The sequence below is a fragment of the Corvus cornix genome, chromosome 3 (genome assembly GCF_000738735.6).
Source record: "Corvus cornix cornix isolate S_Up_H32 chromosome 3, ASM73873v5, whole genome shotgun sequence".
NCBI lineage: Eukaryota > Metazoa > Chordata > Aves > Passeriformes > Corvidae > Corvus > Corvus cornix.
The window spans coordinates 56,137,384-56,158,083 of record NC_047056.1 but is presented as its reverse complement, the minus strand read 5'-3'; the positions used below and the strand labels follow the sequence as shown (position 1 = coordinate 56,158,083).

General features: G+C 38.9%; 1 protein-coding gene across 1 annotated transcript in view; it reads left to right on the top strand.

Annotated features, from left to right (window-relative positions):
• ESR1 (estrogen receptor 1) overlaps nt 1-19,126 on the top strand; it is a 163,453-nt gene extending 144,327 nt beyond the window's left edge. The window contains 4 exon segments of the mRNA XM_010400810.4: nt 5,112-5,245; nt 11,853-12,036; nt 13,897-14,108; nt 14,111-19,126. Coding sequence (XP_010399112.2) covers nt 5,112-5,245; nt 11,853-12,036; nt 13,897-14,108; nt 14,111-14,202 — 622 coding nt within the window. The 3' untranslated portion in view covers nt 14,203-19,126.
• The last annotated feature ends 1,574 nt before the right edge of the window (nt 19,127-20,700 follow it).

Genomic DNA, 20,700 nt, shown 5'->3' with positions numbered 1-20,700 from the left:
GGTACATATTGGACTGAGACCAGCGAAGGGCCACAAAGAATGGACTGGAACAACTCTCATACAAGGAGAGTCTGAGAAGACTCAGATCTGATGAATATCTGATGAAGGTAGGGAAATGAAGAAGGCAGTGGAAGATTCTCCTCAGTGACAGGATGAGAGGTTTTGGAGTCTCAATCCTCAGAGATACTGAAAACCCAACAATATATAGGTCTGAGCAGGGCCACTGAACTAGATGATTTCCAGACAATCTATGCAGTATCAGCAGCTCTGGTATTCTGTGACTAACTCTAGGTGAAAATAACTTTAAAATAGATTTTTATTTATTTATGTTTTATTGATGAATGTGCTACTTCATATTTATTGCCAATATTTGTCAATGATGACTTCTAAATCTTGGCCTAATTTTATAACTTTTGAATACATTTTAGCCAGCAATTGACCCAAATCTTTGTTCTTAAGCTTACATTGAATAAGAAACAAAGGGCTCTTGACAGTACACTCCAGGAAGAGGAGGTTGTAATACCAGCCATTGACTGTAGTATATTAAGTTCCCCAGGGTGTGTTAACTGAAAGCTAGTATTCAGGGAGACATGGGATGAGCAAAAGGTGTTGCTACCTCTAAAGGCTTATGAACACGTCAATTAAAAAACCCCAAACCCCCAAACCAAAAAACCACACAGAAAACAACACAACAGAAATATAGAACAAGCCCTGTATATAATTAATCTGTCCCTTTCTGAAGCTCACAACTTCATGACCACCTACCACTTAATGGTTGATTTTTGTGAAGGTACAAGCTTGATTGCTGTGATTTAAACAACATTTTTTCCAAAGCAAAATGCTATTTAATCTCCTGGATACTGACAGAACAATAGGTATTTCTCTTTAACAGAAGGATTTGCATCTGATACTGTGATTTACTTTACACTTGGTAGCTTCTGCTTTTTCTTTGACTCCTGTTCTTTGCAGATTGCTGTTTTGTTCTAGAGCTTTGGGGTTAATTTTTTTCAGATTTTAATTTTTTTCCTGCTTACTTTTCCCCCAGCCTTTTCCACAATCCCTTGGTATTACTGGTTAAATGCAGGATGGTCTGAAGTAAAATTTCTCTGCTGATAACAATTTCCTCATCTTTTAATGACTGATAAAGCAGATAATGATCTGGTGGAATCCTCTGTTAGTTAAATAGCCCTGTAAAGACTGTCTGGCAGCATTTAAAGCATCCCAATAGATGTTCTTGATTTGGTCTTTAAACCTTACAGATGGAGCTTTCCTGACATCCCACTTCCTTAAGCTGTTTTAGTGCATTGCTTTACATTGGAGAAGAAAGCTTTTATCAATGTCTATTAATAGAACTGGTTTATATAGAATACATTAATGTATATAAAGGTCATCTATTGTTTGGAAGTCTGTGTGCACACTTACTATTCTCCTCCTGTGTCAGAGCACAGGCATTTGAGTTAAGTCTGTGAAGGTCCTCCTTCCTGACTGGGGGTGTGAATATTGTCCTTGCAGTTTTCTCTCGGTGATACCTCCCTCGTTTCATAAGGAAACACATCCTGTGACAAGGAAACACATCCTTTAGAGGCTTCATGACATGACCAAGTTACTAAGTCCATTTGTGAAGGTGATACTCTCTCTCCTAGCCTTGTGGATCCCATCTGTTCTTCGTAGTCCCTTTTCACCAAATGAAGTACCACAGTAAAAGAAGGCAGAGAGATAAATACACAGTCAGACTTTGTTTTGATGGGTGCATCTGTCTTATTTTGTGTTTCCCTTTGAATGAAAAGTTTGATGAGAACATCTATTGAGTCCTTGAGTCCCTGTTCCCTTCACCCAAGCACCCTTCATTATTAATTTTTACTTGACCCTGTGCTTCTGTAAAAGGCAGTCCTGGTGTCTAGGTTTTTCCCAAGACTTTAATAAAATCTAGATTCTTATTCCTACATACACAGTGGAATAGCCCTGGTACTGCTACCACTATCAGTGGTAGCGTAGGCATTAGAGGGAGGAAAGCCATTATCCTGCTTTTATTTGGCACTCATTATCTGGAATACCACATCCAGCTTTGTGCTGCTTATTACAGGAAATGTATTAATAAACTTCAGTAAACATAGTGGAGAGCCACCAAGGCCAGACTCCGTGCTTTATGGCTGGGAGAAGTGGATTTGTTCTGCCTGGAGGAGAAAGGGCTTTTAAGTCAGCCTAACCTACAATCTACAAGGAGGTTATCAAAGCTCTTTGTTAAAATGCCTGATGGGAGACTGACAAACAGGAGTAATAAATTGAAGCAGAGGAGGTTTTGACTAGATATAGGGGAGGAAAAAAGCACGAGGATGAAAATAATTAAGCTGAGAGAGGTTGTGCAGTCTCCATCATTGGAGATTTTCAAGACCAGCCTTACATAAAGCCTTGAGTGAGCTGACCCCACTTTAAGTGGGAGGTTGGACTAAAGTCATCCTGAATTGCCCTCTGGCCTGAATGATGCTGTGATTCTATAGACCTACTAAAGTTCATGCATATAGAACTTCTATGCAGTCACTTAAGACCTTTAATTCAAATGATTTAACTTAGACATAAAAATTTTGCAATTTTTTTCAGACTGTGTAATACTTTGAACTACTGGCTGCAGTAGTTTTGTAGGTTCTAAGAACCAAACAAATATGACAGATATGACTGAGTGACAGCACTCAGACATGAAGATGAGGGGTTTATCTAATATGAGTCATTTGTCTTATGGTCCACAGAAACTTTTCATTTCTGCAAAATCCTGAAATACTAAATTCTTAAACTTACCTTTATGGGGGCATTATTTAAGTTAGTGCAAAACTACTAAAGGATTCTAGTCCTCTGTGCTAAACTCTATAGAGAGGAAATTAATCTTTCTCTAGTTGTAGGCAAATATAGTGTATCAGAAGCATCAGAACTTGTCCCGATGTAAAAATTAATGTGTGTTTTACTTCCATATGATTTAAATTTTAGCACATAGAAATTATTTTGAGCTAATAGCAATTGTTCATTATCTTCTGTCTGAGTTTTTTATTTGACAGTGATGCTATTAAATATACTTGAACTTTGTTGATTTTCTTGATGTCTAAACAGAGGTGGAATATACTTGAATACACCCAATTCAGTTTTTCAGATTTTACATTTTACACTGCACTTGTTACCATCATCTGTGGGAACCTAATATGTGAAATATCAAAGTTGCTGGTCATACACAAATGCTACCATAGTTTAAACCACAATTTCTTCATCAAATTTTTTTAAAGAAGGAAAAGCCCATAAAAGTTGAATTGCCAAATGTTGCAGTGACCAGCTGCCTGCCACACAATGGAAATCTAGCTCTGAGCTAAGTGCTAGTGAAAGGATTAGGAAAAATTAAGCAGTTCTCAGGAGTGCTCAGCATGCAACTGCCTGGTAGTCCATAGGGACCTGAAGTGAGGAGGGGCAACCCATTCTCCTTATTAAACATACATTTCTACTACTTCCATTCCCAAGGCTGGATCATGTCTTTCTGACAGAAAAATCAGCTAATGTGTGATGTTGTAACAGTTACTGGAAAACTTGCTTGAGACCCCAGGTTTTCAAACATTGCTGTAGTTTAACCTAGTGAGTGTTTTAAGGGAGTGTCTCTCACTTTGTTTTCTCCATATTGTCCTGCTTTGAAAGCAGCTGAAAGAACTTCTTTCATATTCCACAGTCACTGATTTATAGGCACTGCTTTGGATAAGGGAAATGTAGATTTTAGTTCAAGCACCAAATTAAACTTCAAAGGGATTTGAACTTCTAAGGAAATGGGTGCACAACTGTTCACAGATACTCCCACTCCTTCTTTGACTCAGTTTTTGGTTTAGACGTGATTGAGAGGTGCAAAGAAGTTTCTCAGTCTGCAATCAGAAGGGAAGATGTCTGGTTTGTCTGAGGGTCTGGTGTGGGTTCAGACATCAGTTACAGGTTCTCAACAGCAAGTCTTAATACAGACTTGAGGCTGGTGTCTCTATACTGGTAGGTTTCTTGTCGAAATGAAATTAGGACATGCCCAGTCTGTTTTGTGTTATAAATTACAGTCTATTAATTTGAAATTTCATTTGCATTTTCCTGTAGCAATGATCTTCATAATTTTGTTCATGAAAGCCATATCTAAAAAGTATTCTATTTCTAAACAGCAGATCTGATCACTCCTTAAGTCTAATATATTAAAATTTCACTCAGGAAGGCCTAATAAAAGTAAAAGTAGGTAGTTCTTGTTATAGGTAGTAATGGAAATGACCAAAAGATCTGCAGACTAAATTTTCACAAAAATAATTAAAATCTGCATTAATTCTTCAACTGCAGGTTGGGTGGGCAAGATGAAAATTAGTGAGTGGGAATGCCTGCTATTGTAAGCAGGAGGTGGTTAATTGCCATTACTAATGAACACCTTAAGATTTCCCAAACTTCAGCTTTGTTTAATGCTGCAGTGTAAAAAGTTACTTGATTTGTGGAGTGAACTGATAGTTTTCATTAGTCATGCAGACAAGATTTTGGCCTTCTCGGTCCTTCTTGAGCTCATGAATAAGCTTAAGGAGGCATTATGTTGACATCAGACATGGAGAGAAGTGTGTTGGAACATTAAAGGTTCCATGGCCAGATAGAAAGAAGTGCGAACTGTTAGGGAGGGAGAAATGTAAATAACTGGGACTATTTCAATTAAAGGGAAAAAGAAAAGAAAAAAGAAACAAAGTTAACAGCAGCAGAACACACACACACACACATATACACACACACACACAAATAAATCAAAATGCAGTTTTGAACAAATCTTTTCCTCAATATAAAGATTTGATTGAGTCAATTCTAAATGTTCTACCTCAATAATGCCTTTGTGATGAGTTCCCAAAATTGATTTTTTTAAAAATATGGTACTTAATTGTTTATTTATTTTACATGGGATACTGAGAACAGTGTTTTTGTAATCACACATATATCAAAAGTGCACAGAGTAGGAAGTCACACGCTTGCTCGTGAGCTGATGAAATCAAATTGGAGGGTATTGGTGCAAGGGGATGAAAAACTCATGGTACCACCAGCTTTAAACTGTGAATATCTCCCCATTGATGGTATTCACACAGGAATCAAGGGAAATGTGTAGAGGGCATGGTGGAAATCTTTGACATGCTCCTGGCTACTGCTGCTCGGTTTCGCATGATGAACCTTCAAGGGGAGGAATTCGTGTGCCTTAAGTCCATCATCCTGCTCAATTCTGGTAAGTTGTGTGCTTTATTGTCACTCGGGTATTTGTGGCCACTTCTGCATGTGGTTGAACACTGTGCTGTCCTTAGTGGCATTTTCGTTTTGGGACAGCAGCAATGGAAATGGATTTTCAACACAGACGCAGGCAGGACCACCAGGCAGGGGTGGAAGCGGTTGAGCCTGTCCAGTGATGTAGATGGGACCCAGCAAATGGATGCAGTGAGTAGCTGACACACTGTGTGCAGCTGATGTGGAGGGTGATCAGAGCAGTGCTTTGAAACAGATGCTGGTGGGTCTTAAAACTCTTACAAGACACTGAAGTAGCTGGAACCACACACAGGGCAGCCAAAGGCAATGCCAAACTGCAGTGCTTAGGTCATGGCAAAGTAAAAGGAAAAAAGGTAAAAAATATGCTTGAGTTTATTGTGGTTTAGTTTATATTAAATTATAGGCATCTAAATCTGATATAATCACTTTCCACTTCCTTTACAGTTTTTGGCTGTAAATCTCATGCTGAAGTACACTTCAAAAATAGATGACTAGATAACAAGTGTTAAGTATAGATACAAATATGTAAGGTTAGATGATTTGAATTGTACATGAGATGATTGAAACAAAAATATTTAAGCTGAAGCATGTGAAGCAACTTCTTTTGTACACCAGAGGACTCTTTTCTGTTTGAAATGAGAAAAAATCTTCAGACAATTAATTTTGTATATGCAGAAATGAGACCCATGGTGTTCTCGTGGAAATGATAGATATCTAGAATAATAATGTAGGCACCAAAGTAAAAATTTTAGATGCAGTTCTCTGCTAAGCTGTTACCTGGTGACTAAAGATGCCAGTTTCCCAATGCTGGGGATTTACCCACTTGTTCTCCCCTTTCCCTGTTGCATTTGAACTTGTAGATGGTACCAGCCTCTAGAGAAAACAGATGTGGAGGGCTCTATGTCCTTTTTATCCAGTTGTCTAACAGATCACTTGCCTGAATTGCAGGCAAAACAAATTTAAGATCTTCACATCAAAGGCTAACTGCAAACGCAACAGACTTTGCTTTACTGCTCAGGCCTTTTTCTTTATGGAAGCTTGAATGTGGTCTCAAAGCTCAAGCAAAATTATGTACTTATATAATCTAATATAAAACCCTTTATGTATGTTCTATGAGATATGAATGGGGTTCAGGTTTTGTTTTGGTTGTTGCCAATTGCCAAGAAGTAACATTTGAGGCAAGCAAGTGGCATGTTAGGAATGAAGGGGTTTTGTTCTTACCTTAGTTGCCTGGATAGGGTAATTGTAATTACTGTTTGACATTTTATTTTCCTTTTACTGCACTGATAATTATAACAGAATATTTCCTAGAGTTAAATATTCTTCCTGGAAAGTGATTCTGCTCCAATATTTTAGCTAATCTATTCAAAGGTAATTAAATTCTTAAATAAATCTAAAATATGTAATTGATTTATAAAAATTTTGAATTTAAATTAGAAAAAAACCCTGGAAGTTTGAATAAAACTAATTGGATGTTCATGTCTTGAACATGAAGAATTTAAGTCATGCTGTAGAGAAATTTTGTGCCGCTGTTGTATTTAGTATTGATCCAGAAAAAGAAATTTGTTATTTAGACAAAGCTCTGCCAGGCATCACCAGCTATCCATCATAAGCACATCTCACTGTGTTAATAGGATTTTTTTGTCACAAGATTCCCCTAAGGAAAAAGAGTGAAAAAAAAAAATACAGCAAGTGAAGTCAGTGATAATCAGAGACAAATTTTCTTCTGCGTGTAAGAGAGATGGGACCACTGAGTGCAACTAGGAGATATTATCCTTCAAGGTTCATATTCAGCAAGTTCAAATCGGTGGTGCTCTTCATGGCAGAGCATCAGAGTTGATCTGATGACTGATCTGATTTTGGCTGTGGCTTTTTTTTTTTTTTTTTTACACTAAATGTAAGTTTATAGCTGCTCAGAAGTCTGGCATTTTTACGAGAGTCTTGATAGGGATAGATCAGAGGACATGGTTCAGCTGAGCTGTTACAGGATCATAATGAAAGCAACTTATACCATTGTTAGACAGATCGTGATGTGTTAGTCTGCTTTACAGACTGCCCTCAATGCACTATTTCTGAGTACACTGTAAATTCTGTGTATATGTGGCCACAGAATGCGTGTCTGTATTGCATATCATTACCTTTATGCATAAAGGTACATTTCCGTATTTGTATTACTATAACAAACCAAATTAATTGGGAATGTGGATACAAGTTTCTTACTGTCAGACCCTCTAGGTGCTCAAATTAAGAGGCTGCAAGACAGAGATAAGTAGCATAATTTGGGGTATGTGTAAGAGTTGTGTGTTTGGCATAGATGCTCTAAAATGTCTTCTGGAGATGCTTCACTTCACAGAATGTAGCCAGCCTCCTTACATAAGTTGTTGGACAGATATGAAGCACATGGCTGAGAGACCTGAGTTGGTTCATCCTGGGAAAGAGAAGGCTAAAGGAGGGTCTTTCTGCAGCCCTCAGAGAGCTGATGAACAGGTTATGGAGAAGCCAGGGCCAGACCCTTCTAAGAGGTGCAAGAGGAAAGGACAATCTGCAATGGAGAAAAACCACAGCAAGGCAGATCCTGACACCAGATAAACAGAACAAAAGCTCTACCCAGTGAGAGGTTTAGCACTGGGACAGGTTGGCCAGAAAGATGGTAGGATCTTAGTCCTTGGAAATACTCAGAACTCAGCTGGAAAATGCTTCGGGCAGCTTGATCTAACCCTGAAGCTACCACTATTTGAGCAAGAGGATGAACTAGATTACCTCCAAGCCTGCCTTAACCTGGATTCTTTCTGTGAGTGCATATGTAAATATTCACAAATTTTCTGCTAAAGAAACAGCAGATAAACACACAATGAATTTTTGGCTTATTATGCTGTCTGTATTATATATTCATGTGATTAAACCACCAGATCTCAAAATGATTTAAACAAGCAGATTAATTAAACAAATAGGACTAATTATGCTACATGTCATGTTTAAAAGCAGTCTGCATTTTCATTCTAAAGCTTTGTGCGGATTTAATTCATTGAGTGTACACAAACGTTTCTTTATTAAATCCCTGGACATCTGGTAGTCTCTTCACATGAAGTAGTGTTGTTTTTTGCCTTTGCTGGACATTCCTGTTTTTGCAACATCTTTCAAGGCCGTTTAATAACTTTACACTCCTTTTCCCCGTGGTTTTGGACAAAATGTGATTTTTTTTTTTTTTTTTTTTTTTTCAGTTTTGCTCAGTGATTGTGGAAAGGGTGGAAGGCTTTGTTTATAAACCAAGGTATATTCTTAACGTTACCGCCACATTTTTCCTGAGATACCAAGGTGACAGTATGTCTGTAACAACAAAGACATCATTGTCCCTACTAAACAACAAACCTGAAGGTGCCCCTCTAAAGCTGCAGCAATAAATCTTTCGACTAAAAAAGCAAACATGTATTTTTGAAAACCACATTCAGCTCAATATTAAAGGACTGTTACGTAACATTGGAAAAAAAGTATTAGAAACATGAAAAGGCAACATGATGCCAGATGTTTTCCTTTTTGAGTGTATTGGAGAGGAGGGTTGGCGTTATGTGGCAAAGCAACAGGTTTTCATTTTGGACATGAAGATGTAGGTCACATCTGCCTTAGCAGATGATTTACCTAATTAGTTAGCTGGTTAGTCCATAGAGATGGAAAGATCTGGCTGATGTGAAGCATGCTGTAGACCTCCTGATAAATTGTTCCACATGACAGCTTGTTATTCTTTTCTCCTGATGTTTTTGAATTCCTGTTAAATTGTCCTTCTTATTTATTTCTTTATTTTGGGGGCTGGATGATTCCAGGAGTGCATGGTATGGAGACAAATTTCCTCATATGCTCAGCCTGTCTTGCTACAGCTTCAGAGCAATGGGGCATAGTGGAAGAAGGAGAGCCTTGGGTACTGCTTTGTGAGCCTGAACTCTAAATCTAAAAATACTTAAACTGGGGTTTATTGTGACAGAAAAGATGTTGAGGGCATTCTCTTCTACAGTAACATGCAACAAATATATAATTATATATGGTGAAAGATACAAAATTATATCAATGTATTCCAAGGGCTGGCATGGTAGCACTGCAGTCCCCAAGGGATCGTGTTCTGGTGTGTGTTATGGGCATGGACCAACAGGCCTTGCTTGGTTGTAGGGTGGTGCTTTCTCTGTTCTTGCACCTGTTATGTTTCATAATACTGACCTACAGAAAGAGCTGGAAAAAACCTGGTAGCTATTCAATTTAGGCTTGGAAAGGCCTTTGAGACTGTTAAATTTCACTTTGCTAGGGCAGATTTCTGCATCCTCCTTTGAAAACTCTGCTTGGATATGTATGAGTGTGTGATAGCCAGCATTTCTTTTTGGGAAATCTCTGGTCAGTGGCCTGGGGCAGGAGCAATCACCATGAGGGTGTAGAAAGGAAAACCTAACATAATTTCCCTTGGCAGTTACTGACTGGCAATTGCCTGAATTCTCTACAGTTATTGGGGAGTGCTTTTTTGATTTACAGTTTTTAATAGCTTCTAGACTAGACCTAGGTGAGAAAAAATTCCTCCTAAAAGATTCTTTTCTTTTACTAGTTCCAGTAATATGAAGTTATGGGGTACTGCTGAAAGAGCACAATAGGTAAATATGTTCCTGTGGCTGAATTAAACCGCTCTGGAGGGTGCATTTATGAGATTAATATTTCCTTCTAGTGGATTGTGTTTTGTCAGTAATATTTAAGAATCTTGCCCCTACTGGTAAGCTATCAAGCCTTGTATTGTCAATGGGCACATGTGAGGGTGGTTCAGAGTCAGCTGAGAAAGGTTCAGCTGAGAAAAACCCAGGACCAGTTTCTGTTTTGAGAATTAATTTCAGTGAAAATAATAATAGTTATGAAAAGCTCTGTGAGAAAAGAGGCCACCATACTATCTATATCAAATTTGAAGCAATATTGATTACCAAAATTAAGAACTCTGACTGACGATTTTCAGAGGTTGTGCTGTGTTTGAGCTGTCCTTTTGGGTTTTTAAAGCAGTTTCTTACTACTTTTTCCCAGAGACATTCACATTCACAAACACATTTACATTTCTTTTTAGTACAGAAGACCCAAAATCATAAAAGCTAATTGCAGGTTACAGTAGTTCTAGGTGTCAAGTCCTTCAAATACCCAGATGATGGGAGGAGGTGAGGTAGGCCAAGAAGATGTTAAAAAAAATCTCAGCTCCCCAGCTTAGATGCACAGCAAAGTATTGTTATCTTCAAATCCAGTGGTGGCCCCAAGGCTGCAAACAGTGCAAACAAGCTAGAGCATGTATGTCTGTCTGTCTGTGTGCATGCTAGTGTCTGTGTGTCTTTTAATAACACTAATTGAATTCCATATTCTGCTATATATGATGCTTTAAAGAAAAGCAGAATGAAACATAATTCCAGAAACCATTTTTTTCCAAAGACAAAATCCAGATCTCTTCTTGGCTCCATGAACTGATGCAGAAGGGCCAAAGCACAGGATTTGTCAAGACTGTTATAGACACAGGACCATGAAGCCAGTTTGATTGCATTAATGTATGTACATCTTAAACTTCTGGTGCCTCAGGACTGGATTATGGCAATACGACCTGTTTAGAGTTACTGGTTCAGTCCAAAAGATTTAAAAACTGATGCTGAGTACAACAGTTCTCTTTTGGCAGCACAGTGTTGTTGTGACCTGATTCACATTGGCTGTGTGTTGTTGTCCAGAAAAAAATCAAGATAAAACAGCCCAAAATAGTTTAGACTTTCCCATTTTGAAAGCTGATGTGCTGCTCCATGCCCCCAAGATTTAGCACTGGCAAAAGCTCTTATACCTGGATTAGAGACTGTCACAGGTGATGTAGAGGGGCTGTTGGAGGGGGAGTTTTAAGGTGTTTTGTCCTCTGGAAAAATTTCTATCTGGTCCAAACCTTCCAGCTGCTCACTTTCAGTAGTAAGCAATTCAAGACAGCTAAATTTGCACAAGTTGATTTGGACACAGTTTTTAAAGGAGAGTCAGGTGAAGGAGCACACCTTTCCAGGCTCTTGCTTGGTTGGGAGGATTTTATTGAGGCAAATGTCCATAAACAAACCCTGGTTTTGTTTACATACTTCGCGGTAACTTTATTCAGTTCTAGATTGACTAGAAAATCACTAAAAATCAAATACTATACAGCAGGAAAAATGGCAAAAGCTGCTGAAAGCTTGGGTTGGTAAGTATTACAGAGCTTTCAAGGGGAATAACATCTCCTCAAGGTTTCAGAGTCAAGTGACCAAGCGAAGAGCACAGCCCACAGGTAGGTCTAGCTGCAGGTGTCACCCAGCACCTGCTACAGACCTTGGTGGGACCCAGGCAGGGAAGAGGCATTGTCTTTCTCCTCCTGCTTTGCCCACAGTGACCAAATCCATGCTCCAGGGTCATTCAAAGCAGCGACCTGGCTTCCAAGCAGGAGAGCTGGCTCACAGTCAGATCCCATGGTTTAACACAGCTTAAGAGGCAGCACAAGGCATATCTTGAGTCCACCAAAGTAATTTTTGTCTGGGGTTTGTTTGTTTTCTTTCTCCCTCCTACTCTAGGTGTGTACACTTTTCTTTCCAGCACCTTGAAATCTCTGGAAGAGAAGGACTATATTCACCGTGTCCTGGATAAAATCACAGACACTCTGATACACTTAATGGCTAAGTCAGGCCTTTCTCTGCAGCAGCAACACAGACGACTGGCTCAGCTCCTCCTCATCCTCTCTCACATCAGACACATGAGGTGAGACCAAGCACATAGTCAGCACTTCTGTGCTGGGCCCATGCAAGAGAGGTGTCACAAATGCACATGCACACTTTTCCTTCATGGGTGGGAGTGGAAACTGTGTGAAGGGCTGTAACAGGGGAAAAAAAAAAAAAAAGCTTTCCACATTAAAATGTTTACCCCATTTGTTTCTTCTGGATGTCATTTCCTCTGCTTTTTGTTTTGATAGTGCTAAAAGTTTTAGGGTAATAAGTATCTGCTTTTAATCTTATGTGTGTCTTAGAATCATAGAATGGCCTGGGTTGGAAGGGACCTTAAAGAACGTATAGTTCCAACCCTCCTGATATGGGCAGGGACGCCTTCCACTTAGATCAGGTTGCTCAGAGCCCAGTCCAACCTGGCCTTGAACACTTGTAGGGATGGGGGACCCACAGTTTCTCTGGACAACCTGTTCTAGTGCCGCACTACCCTCAGTAAAGAATTTCTTCCTAGTACCTAATCTAAACTTGCTGTCTTTCAATTTGAAGCCATCCTCCCTTGTCCTGTCACTACATGCCCTTGTGAAAAGTTCCTCTCCAGCTCTCTTTGAGGCCCCCTTCAAGTACTGGAAGGCTTCTGGAAGGTCTTAGAGCCTTCTCTTCTCCAGGCTGAACAACCCACATTCTCTCAGCCTTTCTCACAGGAAAGGTGCTCCAGCCCTTGGATCATCTTCGTGGCCCTGCTCTGAACCTGTTCTAACAGGTCTAAGTTTTTCTCAGGGTGAGGACCCCAGACCCGGACACAGGTGTTTGAAAAGTACTGAGTAGAATATTAATGTAGAAGTAGCCTAGCTCTGCAAACTTTAGTCTCTTAGAAGATAAGATTTAATAAAACTATCGCTTTTATGTAGCCACTTTTCCCAAGTGTCGTGATTACCAATCACTTTAGAAAAGAGATTAGGATCATTATGTGAATTGTATGGATGAGCATAAATGCAGAGCTACTAAATTCCAATCTAGAGGACCATGCCTTTTGCTAATCAGAGGTGAGCTGCCTGACACACTGTTAGTAATTGCAGCAAATGATTCTCCCAAATTACCTCTTAAGGCAGCTGCTCAATGGATGAAGTGTTAACGTGATAAATTTCTACAAAGGTATGCTATAGATTTTATAATTATGAAAGCACAGGAGATATTGTTACACAGACTTAACTTTTCATTATTTCAGCTAATAAAATTTAAATTAGAGTGAGCAACACATCATAGCTACTGATGAAAAGCTGAAACATGCAGATTTTACCTCCTGGACTGATAGACAGATCTTTGGGAAAAAGTGAAGGGATGTGTGTATGTGGTTTTTTTTAACTTGTGTCATTTTGTAGAGTTTCTTTGTCCTTGTGTTAATGATCCTTTTTTTTCCCCCTCTAAGAAGAATTTTTACAATTAAGGAAATTCTAGATGTATAGTACAGTTAATTTTTGTTTCATAGTTTTGTGAACGGGTACTATTATAAGTGAGCTTTTGCTAAGAAATTGATTGAGCTTATTTTCCAGGAAAGAAAACTGATACTTTTTTATTATGGAAAAGGCAAAATTCATCCCATCCTCTTAAGTCACAGTGGCTAAGTTAAGAGTCTGTGTGCTCTAGGCTACTTTTTAGGAAAAGAAGAGCAAAAGAGAAACCTTTAGAAGGCACCTTGACCACAGGCAGCCTGCAATGTTCTTTGCAGGTGCTGCCTTCTGCTTATACTGTAGCAGATGTGTACAGCAAATGTACTGCTAAGTTAGTTGTTTTGGACAAAACAGGGTTTATATGAACCCAGCAAATACTATTAGCTGGTAGCTTTTTTTTTCCCCATAGCATGTTTGGAAAGTAACTGTTGTTTCCTCACAACACACAGCAACAAAGGAATGGAGCACCTGTACAATATGAAGTGTAAGAATGTAGTTCCACTCTACGATCTCTTGCTGGAGATGCTGGACGCTCACCGACTGCACGCCCCAGCAGCCAGGAGTGCTGAACCCATGGAAGAGGAGAACCGAAGTCAGCTGACAGCGGCATCAGCTTCATCTCATTCCTTACAGTCTTTTTATGTAAACAGCAAAGAAGAGGAGAATATGCAGAATACGATATAAACAGAAGTCAGCATATACGATGGTATGAGAAACCCAGCAGTGTACTAGCTCATGCTTCATTTCATCTATAGTGCCACCTTTGAAAACACTCCAGTGACAACAGACACCAGCATTTTCCATATGAGTGTTTGTCAAGCGCTTGCCTAAATTGATTGCTTATCCTAAACAGAAGACATTTCATTGCCATGGACAGCCAGCAAGGATTGTCAGGCTAACTTGATTTAAAATTTGCAGTGTTTTTATTTAATTTTGCATGTTATTTGGGTAACTAAGTCCTAATCTAAACCATACATTCATCTTACTATAAATTGATAGGCCATACCACCCAGGCATATTGGTATCTTCATGAGTGATAGTCTTTGTTAATATCCACCCAAAATCCTGAGCTCCCTTAATGCTTTACTTGCTTGAAACTTTGAAGCAGTTTGGTAGAGATTCTGGATGACTTCTTGGGCAGTGTAAACAGAATGTTGACTGGCATCTTAGCGTGCCATAGTGAAGCTGCACTGCGAGGGACTGCCTTGGTAGTCTAGTTAAGATTCCTGCCTCTTTTCTTCCTACAGTATAAAGAAACGGCTGTCTGAGAATCACACTGTTTTACCTCGCTGGCTTACATCACCAGAAAACTCCCTCTCAAGCTCATTCTGACCAAACTTTTAGGTACCCTTATCATATCCTCTAGATGAATTGCTTTGCATGCATGCTATCTTGTCTGATCCTAGAAAGCTAAATTGTTCTGTTGCCCAAGAGTGTAAATGCAGGGCAACATGGCAAAAAGTGATAACATAGAGAAATACTGTTGAATCAGACCAGATGATTACAAAAATCATCAGGTCTTAAAGAAAGGTCTTCACACACATACAGGATCCAGCACTATTTACAAAAAATCCCTCCCCCTGTCCCATGCTTTGTTGTGCTACAAAGCAAGGGGTTAGGACACCAGTGCGAGACTGGCACAGAAGGGTGGGATGGTCCCATCCCACTCAGCAGAGTGTGGTCTAGCTGTGTGTGGGAGGGCTGGCATCACAGTCAGAGCAGCAGGATTTTCCTTGCCTTGGCTTTCTTTGGCTCTTGTGGTATGTTTCAAAATCGCTGTTAAGAGCCGGCCCACCTGTGACACCAAAACTGGGCAATGAGCCTCAGACATGGTGTAGACTCTGGGACTGCATGTCCAGAAGGATAAACCTATCTTTCTCCATGCATGTCTGTAGCTCCTAAGGATATTCATAAGGATCAGTCTGATTCTTCAGACCAACTGTAAATCTACAAAAGGTCCACTGACGTCAAGAGTTTCAACAAGACATGAAAGAGACTGAAGAAATACACGATATGCTATCCAAAGTAGGAGTTGGTGCTGCTGTTTGACTGCCTCTATGCTAGAAAATTAAACGTCAGGGAACTTTGCTGGGTACTGGAATGAGATTATTACATATGCCAGGGATATTTTACTAATCTAATGATAAACTTTGCCTGTGCTATCTGCACTTCTGGTTGACAGGTGCAGATTGGGAGTTAGCACGGACCAGGGACTATTCCAATAGCTGGTTGGAAGCAACCACCCTGCCAGTGAGGATGCTTCCTAGCATGAGTGTAGGCTGCTCCATAGCAGCTGGCCACAGTGCTAGTGAAAGGGTTCAGGGATGCTTCTTTTACTGTAGTTGAAACCTTTATGTTGATTGGAATATCCTGTAGAAACTAAACATAGGAAAGAGTGCAAGTAATGCCATACAGGAGTGCCTATGTCTAATTACGCTCCCTGTCATGCAGGCATAGCCTGTGTACAGTGAGATCAAATTTCACTGCAATTGTGAAGGCAGCAAGGCATAGGACGGGTTTGTGCTTCAAGTCAAGGAATTCAATTCTTTAGTGAATGTACATAATGGTGTCTATAATAGTTTCATGTACATATCTGAGTATATGAGCAGTTTGAAAGTCTAAAGCTAGATGCTACCTATGTTTGAGAAGATTCCTCGAAAACTGTTCGAGCCTAAACATGTGAAGCAATCACCGTAAGCTCATAGGCCTTTTCTTGATGCATATTGTAGTGTCATTTTTCTTCTGAATGTGCTGAAGGTTTTGTCTTTTTGTGTATTCAGTAAAAGCATGTGTGTGTGTGTGTGTGTGTGTGTGTGTGCGCACGCATGCTGATTTGGTACCTAAGGGCTTTTTGAGGGCTCCTAAATGTCATGAAAGAAAATGGACATTTTGGGTTTTTTTAGTAGCTGTTTTTCAGATATGTTAGAAAAACCATGAGTTCACTGAAATGAGTGCAGGATAAGATCTGAATGGAGAACAGGAGTCCCTGTAGTTAAATTATCTTGCTTACACCATCATCATTCACTTGTAGCCCAGTGTGCATTAGAGCTGCTCTTTAAATACTGTACATGCAACTTGGTGTACTCTAGGACAGAACACAAAGATCAAGATCACAAGCTGGAAGGCAAATTGGTTTAAATGAATGCCTCCCTTCCTACATCCCTGAACAGGTCAATTACATCGATTCAAGTGTAAATTTGACCTAGAGGATAAAGGGTAGTTAATGGAGAGCAATTCACAACAGAGGGTCAGATTTGGATCGTACCTATATAGGGCAAGGACCTTTACACTCAGCAGGTTTTCCCAGTGAAGATGGAAAAGCATGATTTGAAGTGGTATGCAGCAGGCAGAATGTGTCTTGGAATATATAGAATAATATCAGTCAGCTTGCAATAATTATGAATGCTTTCCTAGGCTCAGCCCTTGCAAGGAAGCAATTTAGCTTTCAACCAGTCCTCCCATGTTTGTGGTGACAACAGTGAAGGGCAACCTAGAAAGAGTAAGAGTGATTCCCAGTAATACATTAATTTACCTCGGGGCAGATTTAAGATCCATGTCACTTTGTTAACATTTTAATGAAATTTTAATTGAAGCAGCACTTTAATGCATATAGTAACCTTCCCAGAGTTATCTATAAAGATGGCCCCATATCAGACAGATGAATGTAGCTATTCAATTGATTAAATGAAGTCTACGATACAAAAATAGCAACTTTTTTCATATGTAATTCTGAATTATGCTCTCGTGTATGCAAAAAATTGTGCCTGACTATTGGTAATTGTTATTTCACAAGATGCTATTTTCTGTGTGTATATATATATACATATATACTTTATATATGCAGCTGACAAACCAGTACTACCTGAATATCTGGTGCTGGATATTACATAAAAATATATAGCATGTAAAAAAAAAATTGAAAGAAAAAATTTCAAGGCAGCTAATTATGCTTTTACCAAAACATTCATAGTGATGTCTCTGGACAGCTAACAAAATAATTATTTTGTAACGTTTATACATGGATTTTTTTAAAAAAACAAAAGCATCAAAAACCAAAAAAAACCCTCTAGAAACATAGGCAATGTAATACCAGCACAAGGCAAACATAAATAGACCAGATGAATTTGCTTTGCTTGAGAACATGGTTGTTACTGAAGTATTGCAAAAAGCTTGGGAGGTAGAAGAGGAGACAGGGAGATGTGTAGCACTTAGTGGTGTCAGAATACGTGGTGTTTGAATATGTGAAAGCTACTCTGGTTTATAGTGGTTTGAGCCATGTCTCTCTCAATGTTGCAGACTTTGTCTCAGGTAAAACTCCCAGTTAGGGTACTAAGATTTGTACTGGGGTAAAATAGTTTAATGGAAGTTTCTTGGTGTGTGTTGTGGTAAATCTACTATTATATTTCAGTGACGTCACTTGATGATTTTTCTCCTTCTCTACACTGAGGGGTTTAAAAATGTCATTAAAGAAATAATTGGAACTGAGCTCCCAAGGATATTGCAAGGATGTCACCAGATCACTGGACCCTAAGCTGAAAAAAAGAAAACAAAAACCCCTCAAACCATCCCCTTCACAAGAGCCAGGGTTTGTATTGGAGCCTCTGTCCATTTCAGTTGATGCCAACTGATTCCTTAAGAGCTGTGCCAAATGTTTAAAAATAAGCAAACTACCAACAAAGTAAAAATTCTGCCTCAGTAGGTCTTTAGTCTTATTACAGGCTTAGGTAAGAACATGGCAAGACCCTCTTGTGTATATAGTATCCTAAAAAATTAAAATTAGAGTGCAACTCAACCTACAGATATTGGGATTTTGTATATAAGGCATTCTCAGCTGAACGTGCGTGAAGTGCATTTCTCACTTCGAATAAAGAGATGGATGTTTTACAACCGTGGTACGGCTTTACAGAGAGGACATCAACACGTGTAATAGAAGGGGGATGGTAATGATGGTATCATAATACAAACCAGTCTTTGCTGTCACCTGCACCTGTAGCCTAATCTCAAATTGATCTGAGAGTTTAAAAGGAATGTTTTCCCAATATTAATGTCCTATCCTTTCTACTCACAGTTCCCTTTCATCCTTCAAATGTAGGTAGCCTTATATCCTGAAAGTTGTTTTCAAGGTGATTGTTGCCCATAAAGGGTATTTGGTTTTGCACTGTGTTAAAAAGAAATTAAATTCTTTTGCATTCAAATGTGCCTAAATAAATAAACAAAAATTTAAAAAAAATTACATGCTGCCATCTTGCAAATTAGTAAGCTCTGTAATCCTGTGTGTGCCTACAATTAGAAGTCTGTTTCTTCAGAAAGTGCCCATTGAAAAAGGAAGGGATAGACTGCTGGTCACGAGACTTGCATTATCAAGCCACTTTATGTATTACCTTATTGTATGTATTATGAAACCAGTGCTTTTGTGTGCACTATTTAGTCTGTCAATGCAAAGTCCTTTCTTTGGCATAGGCTCAGCTGTCATAATGTATTTGTCAAAGTATTCTGTTCTTTCACTGATGCATATGAAATTATTGATGTCTTTGGTTTTGGTGAGGTATTTTTGTCTTTGTTTTGCACCTAAAAAAGTTCTAAAACAGTCTAAATAAAAAATCTGGTAGGCTACCTGATTGGTGCAAGATTTTTATCAATGTATTTGATGTTGAAAATAAAGAATTGATCAGAACACATTGTTTCATTTGTCTTTTGCATGTTTTAAAAATATGCTTCTCTGCTTATTGTTTTCCAGCAGACAGCAAAATGGCACATCGTTTTTGAAAGAATGAGAATGCATCTCTTTCTGTGTGAAGGTGAAAACTGTTAGTTCCTTCACTTTTCCTGAAAAGCATCAGAGTGGCCGTATCAACAAGAAGCTAGGTGTAGTTAGTAATCCTAATGACACCAGGGAAGTAACCTAAGTACCTAGTACTTTATATGCTTTAATGTTCTTAGTATTTTGCTTTACATTCCTTATTTTGGGTTGTGAAATAGATTATGGCAGAAGAGACAAATTGTGTGAATTTAGCCTTCTGTAGCTGGCTGCCAATTACCATGAGCTAGCTTGTATCAAGGCAAATAGGACTCCTTTCCCAAGTGAAGAAAAAAAAATTATCTTGATTAAGCCATCAGGAAGGGATGAAAAGAAATGAAATATACTTTTATTGACATAAGACCACTTGGAACTCAACTCTATTCTGTAAAATAATCTCAAAATCATATTTGGTGTTTGCAAAGAAACCAGTCATCTATAGGATTTGCATAACAGAGAAAATATGGTCCCTGTGTTGATTTTTTTTCATCTGTTTTCTGTGCCATGCTGGTTTCAACATGGGACTGTTGAACTGGCTCATAGGTCCTTTTCTTATATGAATATATATGAAAAAGCTGTTTGCTTTTATGGGATGTTTCACTGAACTTACAAGGAAAAAATTATAAGATTATTACCTCAATTCTATCATCTCGATGAAGACAAAACAGGCAATATACTTTGTTCATATGAAGCCTCACCTTACCGTTTGTCAAATATGAAAGCAAATAGCCTATTCAGACTCTAAAAGAAAGCTGGAGACTGCTGGGATTACTAAGTGCTGAGTAGAACTGAACAAGGGTTCCAAATCATGTGATTGTTTTGCAATATGCTTCCATGACAAAGAACTTGACTGAAAGTTGCTTCTTTGGCCACAAAGGGTGGGTCAGAGCAATAGGAACTAATTGAACATGTACATGTGCTCAAAATAACAAACTAATTTTCAATGCTGACTCAAAATATGACACCATTCCATAGCTTTATACAATTTTTTAACTACGGGACCAAATGAGCACTTACAGTTCATGGGGAAGTGGCTTAAGAAGACAGCTGCTACATGATGCTGAACTCACAGGCTTAACCCAAAAAAAGCAGCTAGATAAGAGAATATTCCTGTAAGATCAAAAACATGGCACTCCTAAATTAAAAACTTCACAGATAAAGTCTGAACATACTTACCTCTGCAAAAATTTTAACAATTTGAATGAGCAAACTATTGCACGCTGCCTGGCATTGTACAGTACCTGAGATGAGGCATTCTTTTGCCCATCTCTTTCTGCAGCACGATATGACCACACAGCATCACAGTGCAGCGAGCTGGGAATGCATTGCTGGAGACTGTCTAGTCCAATTCCTGGCTCAGAGGAATCACCTAAAGATGATTGCTAAGGGCCATCACAAAAGGAGACCCTTCTATCTCTCTGGGCACCCTTTTCCAGTGTTGGATGATCTTCACGTT